The following is an 11,256-nucleotide window of genomic DNA, read 5'->3' as shown; positions in this document are numbered from 1 at the left end:
TTATTGTACCAGTTTAATGAAGGAGTCAGAATGTTTCATCTTTGTAATAAATAAACTGTTATAGTGAGTAATATTTTTAAAAATACATTTTTAAGCTTTATTCATGATTATTCTGTATCTGTTAATGGAAAGAGCTTAAACAAGAACGTATTGAGCACATGTTGTACAAATGCTGGTGTATATATCATAGCACTATCACAGGAATGTTCAAACACACTGAAGAGGCCCTGTTACAAATTATACAGCATAGGTAACTTGGTGCCACAACACACAGCATTAGTTTCTGCTCTTTTTCCTCATGTTTTAGTAGCTATTACACTAAGAATAGTCTTTTAATAACATACATTGTTCAATTGTGGAAATAAAAAAACAGTTACAGCCAACAATCCTACCAGACAACTCAGTTTATAGAATGAAAATATGAGTTGTTGCAGTGATGGCTGCTTAGTACAGTGATAATATTTAGAAATTAGAATATTCTGTCTCCTCCCAACTCAGGAATGCTACGGCTTTCCATGTAAGAGAACAATCGTAGGGACAGCTGCTTTAAAAAAGCCCTGCTGCCATGCTGAAGCTTTGTCTAGTGAACAACCAGATCATCACTCTATACTCACTTACTCACCAGAACAGAGCTCAATATGAATGCTACCTGCATTATGACCTATTTCACCTGCCCCCCTTATCCCTCTTTCTTTCATTATTTATTCACTGAGTGTATCATTTATTTATTAGTTTCCCCTTTCACTCCACACACACACACACACACACATTGCTCAAGAGAGTGACCCGATGTCCCCCCCTCCAAGACCCCAAAGTTAATGAAGGGGCCAGCACACACAGACAGATAGATGTCATGTTAAAGCCTTAGAGATAGAGACAGAGATAGAGGCCGGGAGGAGATCTCCAGGGAAGATGTCAGGGACTGTGAGGAACTGTGAAGTCCTCAGAATGATAATTGTTTTTTTTTTATTATGTTCAGCCTTCCTCGGTTGCTTAGCATAAGAGTGGATGATAGAAGATAAATGTAAAAAGAAGAATTAAAAACGAAACATATAGTCATAATAAAACATTCATTTATTTTCTTAAAATTAACACATTTATGCAATTGATATACATCCAATGCAATTATAATTACCAAGTATTTACATGCCTGCTGATTTTCTGGAGTTTTAATAGTGGTTCATATTCTGGCTTATTGCTGAGAAATAATTCATGATTCCCTTCTTTCTCTTCATGCAAACACTTGATTACCTGCTTGGGGTACCTTGGGGTTATCTTGGAGCAAAGTCTGGATTTTGGATGCTTTCTTGAACTGGATTGCTCACACTGTCAGTGTCATTTGATGCTATTTTTATATAGAAGTTGAACTGAGTTCATTGCTGAGTTATGAAGCCTTGAGCAAAGCCATGCCAACAGTCTGCAAAATATTTTTTGAAGATATTGAGTCTGTGGTGTGTGTGCATGTGTTTGTGCGAGAGGTGTTTGTTGTCTCATGCACAGCTCACTCCAGCGTCTTCACTGTGTGTGCAGTCGTTTACTCCTATGCCATTGTGTGGACAGTCAAAAAGGCTGCTCTCTCTCCCTGTGCACCTTAACTCATCCAGCAAGACACGACCCGTTCCTAAAACACAACACACAGAACACACTCAGAAACCAGACAGGGTTTGATTAGCATACCAGCTAGGTGCCAGACAGAACACCCGAAATGAGGCTTCATGGAGCTCCTGTCCAACTCTGTTAATAGATTGAGGCTAACTAGAAATCACGTTTCCTGTACTCTCCCAATGTCCCAAAATGTCTTCACTAAAGACTTGTCTAAAACACAATTTAGCCATCTTAGTAGCAATTTAACCATTGTCTTCTGCTGAGAAAAAAGTGTCAAAAACAGGGGGGGAAATTACCATTGTTCCACAAGGTATGGCTAAGTGTTCCCGCAGTGATATACAGACATCCCAAGTTGCAAAAATTAATTTCAGAGAGGTACCCTCCGACCTGGACTCTTTGCAGAGAACAGGCCAATCAGAACCCTCTTTGTGTTGCATGCACTTTATGAATATGCACAAGAGGGGAGCACCTTTCTCTCCTTCTCCTTCATGCGATTGGGAAAAAAGTCTGTGTCACCTGCGTGCGCATGTTTGTGTTCACTCTTGGGTCACTCGTTCTAGATTGCAGGAGATTTTATATGACTTGCGGGCATCAGGGAGTCGTTATTGATATGCGGTAAACTCCCGCAACTTCTGAGAGACTTGGGATGTCTGGATATGGCAGCAGTGTCATTGAGGTGAAACATTAAAAGCTATTCAAGTACAAATTACGGACTGTTGTAAAAAGCTCACTAAACACAAGTTCCATCTGTATCCATGACATATGGAACTTGGAAAGATAGGAAAGATACTTAAAATGAATTCACAAACTTGATTACGTGTCACGTAGGGAACCGCAAGGAGACGAGGAGAGCGGAGGTAAATTCTTACGAGAATTTATTAAACAAGCCAACCAACAAACAAAAAGTGAAACAAAAAGAAACATGGAGAACATAGACATTGCAAAAACAAGGTAACACGAAAGCTGACTGACGCTAAAACATATGACCACCAACAAGGGACACTGAAAACAAAGAGACTATTTATGGGGACAAGAAACAGGAAACACCTGGAAACGGGTAACAAGGGGGCGGAGCTACAAATGAACACAGGTGAGCACAGAAAACAGGGGCAGCAGACACGGGAAGCACACAAAGGGCACGTGCATGGGAAGGTAAGTGAACAAACATGAGGGCTGGAAGAACACAGAGACAGAGGAGAGAGACAAAAAACAGGACGAGACCATGACATTTTGAAGAAATTGAAACTTTAATCTGATTTAACACTATAGCATTCAATTTGCTCAGTAATGATTCATGATTCCATGACACTGACATAAAACAGGAGCAACCACAGGAAAAATGGTAATACTATAGTGACTCACCTGGTGATGCCTTGAAGACACTTAAGGCTCTTTCGAAGCCCAGCATCTTACACACCACTGTGCCGTCCAGAGTGTCAAAGTTGTCATCACACACCGTCCCCCACTGCCCATTATACAGTACCTCCACTCTGCCCCTATTCGAACTGCCCACCAAGCGAATCACTAATGGGAAACATAGAGAAGACATCAATTACATGCAGTGCTGGCACAGTTGGGCAACACACTCAAACACAAAGAACTGAGAGCAGATAATAGATGGACAGCAGACATTTACCTTTGGGTGTACTTCCTTGATCGCCCTTATCTCCTTTAGGACCTGGAAGTCCCTGGTCTCCCTTTGCCCCCTGTTCACCCCTCGGACCTGAAAAAACAGAATCACAACCAGGAATAAGAAATTAATGTGTCCAAAATGCTGTATAACTATTTGTAATTATTTGGGAAATAAGGACATTTGAAAGCTTGGCTAGAACAACATGTCCCCCCCATAAAACTTACAAAAATACTTTGGCTTTTATATTTTATTAAACAGAATTATTATATGCAAATGTATTATTTACATTTGATAAGCAGTACTATGCATTCTGTGTGCTCTGAACAGTTTTAGTAACTAAGAGAGTGGATAAATCTTAATCACTTCAAGATATATAATACTGGTCACCTGCGGCCAGTAGTGCTACCCAACTAACACAGTGAGTGACTAATAAACTTGCCCAATAAATTGTTTAGAATTTTTAGTAGTAGGCAGCGCCCCTATTAAATGAAATGCTAACACCATCACTCATCAGAAAAGGAAGGTTGATGCACATTGGGAATATCAAGAAGAATTTGTGGAGCACATGGAGAACATGATTAGACAACATGTTTATCTAAAAAAGAGATTTACCCATGTCACCCTTTAGTCCTGCCAAACCACTGGATCCTGTAAGAGTAAGAGAGAGAAAACTAATCATGTTCTGAATGAACAACGATGAATGTAGTTGCATCTACTGTTTAAAGAAATACTCACCAGTGTCTCCTTTGCTTCCTTGCTGCCCCTTTAATCCCGGAACACCAGGAAAACCTGCACATTACATGAACATGAACAGAATATCTTTGCATAAACTCCATAACGGTGGTAGGTTATTAATACTAAATCTGATGGTATTAGGATTTACCTGGTACTCCTTTGTCTCCTTTCAGCCCGGGAGGACCTGGGGGGCCTAAAAAAACAAAAATAGCAGTTTATTACTAATGCATAGCTAGAGCTGTGAGTCGTCCATCCATATCCAGTGTGGATTTTACCTGAATTATTATCACCACTTTGCCCCTTTTCCCCAGATGATCCTTTCGGTCCAGCTGGACCTTGTAGCCCATCTGGGCCCCTTGCCCCAGGAGGCCCTGAAAAACGAAAAAAGGGCTGACATCAGCTTCACTTCAACTTAACTCCGCTAGATCCGCTAGTCTAATCAACCACAGTGTTAGGACACCAAGCTGAGTGTTAATGGTATTTCTTTTTAGTGTAGCCATTTGTGGAACCTAAGCTTTAAACATGGTAACAATAATTGTGCCATTTTCTACCCATTTAACAAAATGTAAGCGCATTTCCTTCCAGAATGTTAAAAACAGTGATGTGTTTACTTGTCTTAGTTTAACATAATAATTCTTACCTGCAGGGCCTGGCTGCCCAGTTGACCCTTTTACACCAGTGCTCCCCTTTAATCCTAAACTTCCTACAGGAGAAGTGAGAAAACTACTTAGTACACAGAAAAGACAATGCATCTATAGATTTATATGAGATAGAACAAACACTGTTCTGAATTACCTGGAGGTCCAGTACGTCCTGGTGGCCCAGGAACACCAGGTAATCCAGGTATGCCTTTGTCACCTTTCTGGCCAGGAAAACCTGGAGAACGTAGCCAATGAAATCAGATTACATTTCTTGCACACAATATGCAAACAATGAGTGCCATAAACACATCCTAGAAGCAAACATAGTTCTAAAAATCTGAGAAAATTTAAAAAATGTATATTCTCAACCAAATTATTCTCAAATTTCTCATTCTGTTCATGCATAAAAAATCTGGTACCTGCAATAAGCAAGCAGCTTATTATTTAATACGGTACCTGTAAAATGGCAACAGAACTGAAATGGCAATTCTTAAACTAAAAATCTCCCTCTTCAAGTTGATGCATGATCATGTTGCGGTTGCTAAGCTAAAATCAGATTAATGAATGTCTGATTTGTCAATTTCACGTTCATCAATTCAATTTTCTGACTGTTTGAGGTTAAATGCAAAACTAGAGTTTTGGAAAAGATTCAATGATGATTTTTTTTACATGTAGTGCAGAAGGAATGAGTTTTTATCATTACACAATCAGCATTTCAGGGAAAATGGAAAAATTAATAATCTTGTCTTCATTATCAAATGTTTCCATTTTTGCATCTTCTAACAAATGTAAGTTGGGTTATATCATCATATTTGTGAGAAGATTTGCCTTTTCTATTTTATGAAATGCAGAAATAAAAAGAACATTTTTTTAATCAAACTGAATGGAAAAGTGAAATAACATTGTTTTACACTCAATTTTCTATTTTCTAATTTTGCATGAAACGGTCAGAAAAGGAAATTGCTAAACGTTACACTGACACTGATCAATGAGAGTTTTCCCATTATCTGATTACCCAAGTTCATGCAATCACATTGACTGGATTACTGACATACTCTGATTTTCTGTAGTAATCGGATTAAAAAGTGCATTTTTACAGACTCAAAATACATTACATACACAAAAAGTTTCAAAACAATAAATACAAACCTGGTGCTCCTGTTTGACCTGGTTCACCTTTGAGACCAGGATTACCTAGAAATAAATAAGAGAAAGAAAGATAGAGGGATTTAGAAAGTGAAGATTGCAGGTCCAGAGTTCTGTATTTGTATATGCCAGAGGTAAGGATGGTCCTCAGCAGGTTTACAAAGTTAAAATTTTAGTTTCAGTGAAGGTGGTTTGGTTGTGTGTTAAATTGTTTTTGGGTGTTTAGAGAAGTTCAACTACCAGGCAGGCCTATTTTTCCAGCAGCTCCTTCTGGTCCTGCAACACCGGCATCCCCTTTCTCCCCCTTGGCACCTTCTGATCCAGGAACACCTAGACAAATCACATTTGCGTAGTAACTACTATATACAGTGAACAGTAACACAGTACTGGGAAAATTTAAACACACACATCAGCACCAGCTTATGACTTTGGCTTATAGCTTTATACACTGACCTGCAACTCCTGTGTCTCCTTTAGCTCCAGGTGCTCCTGGTTGTCCATCTGAACCTTTGGCACCAGGAGGCCCTGAGAAACAAGTAGGATAGAGAAGGAAAAAGTTAAAGTTAAATTAAATGTTTTTTTGTTTTTTTTTTTACTATCTACTATCTAACTATCTATCTACAATCTAACTTCAAATCAGAAATCAAATTTGAGCTATTAAAAATATGTATATTTGCAGTGGCCTTTTGATGTGTCAGTGAATTCAAACTAAGCAAAGTTGCATTAAAGTCCAAGGAATCAGGAAGTAGGAAAATAATGGAATCTGCAGTAACACAGTAAATGAACTGATCAGCAGGGGGCAGTGTACACAAACATTTAACAAATATAGGTGAACTTGGAGTCTTTTTAATTTAGCTATGTTCCCAATGATGGAGTGACAAAGGATAGGGTGGATAATGTGTTTTAAATGCATGGCATGTCATTCAAAGCACAGGTCTGGTCTGTGGGTGTGGAATATATGTGTCAAAAATGACTGGTACGCTATGAGAGTGTCGTAATATAGATTTTTAAAGGAGATTAGAGAATGTGGCACTGATTTGTTTTTGCTGGATATGCTGATTTAGCAAAAATATAGAATGTATTTTTACAGGACTTGTAAATTTGCTTTTTAAACTTACCCATTGGCCCAAGCGTCCCTGGAGGTCCTGATATGCCAGGAGGTCCTGTTGGCCCAGGCAGTCCTGGAGGACCTATGGAACAATCACAACAACAGTGGTTTTAAATTACCTTTGTCATTATAAGAACACTGCTTTTTTGGCCTTTATAATGTAACAAAATAGTTGTTTAATTCTTTTGACTGTTTATCATATTTGAAAGTCGTCAGGCTACATTATATTATATTTTCCTAGCGTATCGTATTTTTCGCACTATTCGCACAGTGACTATAAGGCACACTATCAATAAACATTGATTTTCTGGTAAGCTTTTATACATAAGGTGCACCAGATTATAAGATGCATTTTTTGCGATTTTAGTAAACGGCGGAGTGCTGCAATGTTTTCCTTCTATTTCAGCACCTGTAAAGCTAAGCTAAGTTAGGTGAATAAAACTGTAACTCTTAAAAAAAAAAATTCAGACCAGTCAGACAAGTCAAACGAGCGCTGGATGTTAATCTACACAGATTTCTCTCCTGTAAACTGTTTATTTGGGTGAGTAAAGCGCTTCCATTTATTTACAGTAAACTTAGATTTCCAGATTTCCACTAAAGCTGGAGCGGTTAGCCGCTAACGGTAATGCTAATGCTAGCCGGGGTTAGCAGCAGGCTACAGTACAGATAATACTCAACTCCTAACGGTGAAGGGGCTAGCGCTTAGCGCAGTTAGCAGCTAATGCTAATACTGTCGGAGAACTAAACTGAAACTCCTGTATATATATGCTGCACTTTAGCGGAGTGGATTTACTGCTCCTTAAAACCTAACTGGTAAAATTCATACATAAGGTGCATTGGATTATAAAGTGCACTGGCAATTTTTGGGGAAAATTAAAGTATTTTAAGTGAGCCTTATAGTGTGAAAAATACGGTAATCACTTTTTTTGCCATGCACGTGTCCACCCAATGACATGCTGGACAATGTCAGGTCATTTTTAGTGAAAATTGACATTTGATGAAAGTATTGTTGACCTAGAGTTGATTTTTCAAAAATGTTTTAATTTCTGTGATGTTTTACCACAACTCAGTGGATCGCTTAAGCTTTGTATAGAGAATTTGTGAGAAAAATTAAGTGAAATACATTTTAGTTTAGCACAACATGCAGCAAGTGTTTTTAGTCGCTTGAAGTGAAAACGGTATAGAGGGTATGATGCTGCTTAAGTTGAAGTTTACTGTCTTGACTGGGTGTTTATTTCAAATTATTGGACACATTTAAGTAATTTTGGGTCTTTTTTTGGTATAAAAATAGATACATGAATATTTTAAATGCCTAAACTATTTTACAATATATCCAAAAACTTGAAGAAAATATAATAAAGAATGTGTTGTTTAACTACTAATTTACAATAGAATTATTAAACATAACCCGCCAGCACTGCAGACATGGTGCAAACCCAAAACCATAAAAGAAAACTGTATAATATGTTCAAAATGTGCTTTAGATTAAAGGTAACATTTGTAATATTGTTTTCAATAGAGACAATAGTGCAAAATGTATTTTTATGTAGTGTTTCTATGAAATTTAAACAGCTAAGCTGTGGGCATAAAATGCCCAATACTTTAATATTAACCTTCCTATAGATTCTTTCTTGTTTAAGTTCTTTGTCAGTGTCTCACCTCTTTTAAGTTCGATGGTGTTCACCTGGTTCTGTAGGTCATTTGAACTGGAATTGAGCAGGTGTAGTTGTGTCATCAGTGACTCCAAAGCCTTTTCTTCTCCACACAAGCTGGATACACACGCCTATAGAAAGCCCAACACAGTTATATAAATGCGTCTGTGTGTCTGTCTGCATGTGTGTGCACGTGTGTGTGTGTGTTTACCTGAGAAGTGCCATCCAAAAAAGATTTGAGCATCTCTGCATGGGGACTGTCTCTGTGATGACTGTTAACCAAGGCTTCCAAATTGAAGACTACACACACACACACACACACACAAACACACACAGAGGAAATCACATTAATTTACAGAGGTTATTAAGTTTGTTTTGACAGATAAACAGGCACAGGGCATCCTTGATCAGTATTAGTAATAGTTTTTTCAACATGTTATTATTTCAGTTTTTAGCTAGCATCACACAATTTCAATAAAATCTCACCAATTTCTTTAAGGTACATTTGAGAAGCAACACATTCACATTCTCTAGAATATAACATTTCATATTAACCATTTTAAATGATTATTTGATTATCATGACTGTATAACATATTTTCACTATGTATTCATGTCACTGTTACACCAAAAAAAAAAATCACTGTGATGGCTTGCAACTATACCTTTTTACTTTTTTCTCTTCTTCTGTAAATGTATAAAGTTTGAAGCTAGGACGTTTTAGTGTGAGAGTGTGATGATACTGAATACAAAATCCATTACATTCCATCAAAAGTGATATAGTGGCACTATATTAGAGTGATAAAAAATATAGGGAACTTAAAAAAAGGAAGTTTCATAAGCTATTTAAGTGTTTAAGTGTTAAACAAATCAAAATACTCCATTAAGCATTTAGGTGCTCTTATCTGGGGTCCCATTAACTTGCGGTTTCTAGGGCTGGTAATTTGGGTGGCCCTACTGAGAGCCAGTTTCATCATAACGTTTTTTGATGGTCTTTGCGACTGCACTTGAGGATACTTTCAAAGTTGTTGAAATGTTTCTAACTGACTGACCTTCATTTCTTAAAGTATTTTGTTCTTTACTTAGTTGAGTAGTTCTTGGCATAATATTGATAGAACATTATTCAAATAGTGCTATTCACTGTATACCAACTTTTCCTCTTCAAAACTTTACAATTGATGCTCTCAAACACATTAAGATGGCAAAAAAATATTATAAATTAAAAAATATAATTTATATTCTGTATATATAGATAGTACTTCACCTTTATAGGCCAGATAGCCGTTCATTCCTATGAGCAGAAGCAGGAATATCCAAATCACTGGGAAACAGAATGATTTTCCTGATGACTTTTTAGGCTGCAAATCTGTAGAAGTGTCAAGATGGTTAAATTTAATCCTTGGAGTGAAATAAAAAAAAAACATAATAATCCAGCATTGATACTAAAGCCATCAATTCAATTCTAAAATTTAATAATATTCAAGTATGACATCTCTTTCAATTAAATTGTATCCAAGACATTGTAATATATCTGTACTCCCTTGGGACGTTTTAGTCTTTGTTCATCCCATATCTCTATAGTTTCTCTTGTAAATCAGTCAGAATAAACTTGAGGTAATATTATAAAAACATTTTTTGGGCCATTTTACATTTAAAAAAATATTTATTTAGGTATATTATATCAGGTATTTATATGCACATTGCATAATTTACAATGGATAACAGCAATAAGAAATATAGAAATATAGAAATAATTTATTTTCCAGTCAATTGTACATTAAAACACCTCAGACTGGTGTGTAATTCACATATACATCAAATGTTCAGCAGTATTTAAGATATTGAAAATATTGCACCGGTTAGAGGATTAATAGCCTGTGAATAGCCTGTATGCTTTAAAGCATTTCATGATGTCAGAATTAATGCAGAACTTATTTAAAGTGTGTTTTACATGGTTGGATTAAATATCACAGTTTGTTTACTGGGAAAAGTGTGTGCTACTCACCACTGGACTGGAACTCATAGCGACCTGTGCTGGTAAATGGCATGTCGAGGTCATAGAGGGGGTTTTCTTTACTGAAAATGGTGGTCTTGTCCTTCCCATCTAGTGTTGTCTCCATGTCCTCAACTACAAGTACTGCCTCTGGAACACAGAGACTTCTCTTTTAAACCCCACACAAGTAACACATATGAACACACACACACACATGCGCAGACGCACACAGCTGTACATTTTAGCTTTTTTTTTTTACCAGCTGTAACAATAAAACCACAATCTTACTCAGCAAAACTGAAGTCACCTGATTAATAACGATGATTCCTTAAAAGCTTTTCCTCGCAATGAGGAACTCAAACATTAGATTTCAGAGTCTTGAGACGTAAGCACAGTTTTATTCTCAGTGTTACTCAAACACGATGTGAAGAAGTGGAAGACGGATATGAACGTTTAATCTAGAGATTGCAATATTAAACAGACTGACCCCGGGTCATTACTGTAAAATAACTCAGTTTGACCTCAGGTCAGTGCCAAAGCTGAACTGTTATGCATTAAAACATTTTTAATTTGAACCAAATTACCAATATAATTGTATAAAATACAAATAAAATACCCAATATATTTTTATCATTTTTTGTGCATAAGTACGGTGTATAAGTTTTTGTATATTAAAATCAACACAAGAGTAAGGGGGTGTTTTATTATTACTATAATACATTATTACCTGTGATATTTTACAAA

General features: G+C 36.9%; 1 protein-coding gene across 1 annotated transcript; it reads right to left on the bottom strand.

The window, feature by feature from the left end:
- Nucleotides 1-1,056: 1,056 nt before the first annotated feature.
- marco (macrophage receptor with collagenous structure) lies at nt 1,057-10,681 on the bottom strand. Its single transcript, XM_007261049.4, has 17 exons — nt 10,525-10,681; nt 9,784-9,885; nt 8,732-8,820; nt 8,528-8,651; nt 6,879-6,950; nt 6,214-6,285; nt 6,001-6,090; nt 5,764-5,808; nt 4,769-4,849; nt 4,614-4,676; nt 4,249-4,344; nt 4,122-4,166; nt 3,974-4,027; nt 3,851-3,886; nt 3,242-3,328; nt 2,968-3,129; nt 1,057-1,621 (listed from the first exon to the last, which is right to left on the bottom strand). Exons 1-17 carry the CDS (start codon nt 10,637-10,639, stop codon nt 1,491-1,493), a joined length of 1,464 nt encoding a protein of 487 aa, XP_007261111.3. The 5' UTR covers nt 10,640-10,681; the 3' UTR covers nt 1,057-1,490.
- Between the last annotated feature and the right edge of the window lie 575 nt (nt 10,682-11,256).

The sequence above is a fragment of the Astyanax mexicanus genome, chromosome 11 (genome assembly GCF_023375975.1).
Source record: "Astyanax mexicanus isolate ESR-SI-001 chromosome 11, AstMex3_surface, whole genome shotgun sequence".
Taxonomy (NCBI): Eukaryota; Metazoa; Chordata; class Actinopteri; order Characiformes; family Acestrorhamphidae; genus Astyanax; species Astyanax mexicanus.
This window is presented reverse-complemented; position numbering and strand designations above follow the sequence as displayed.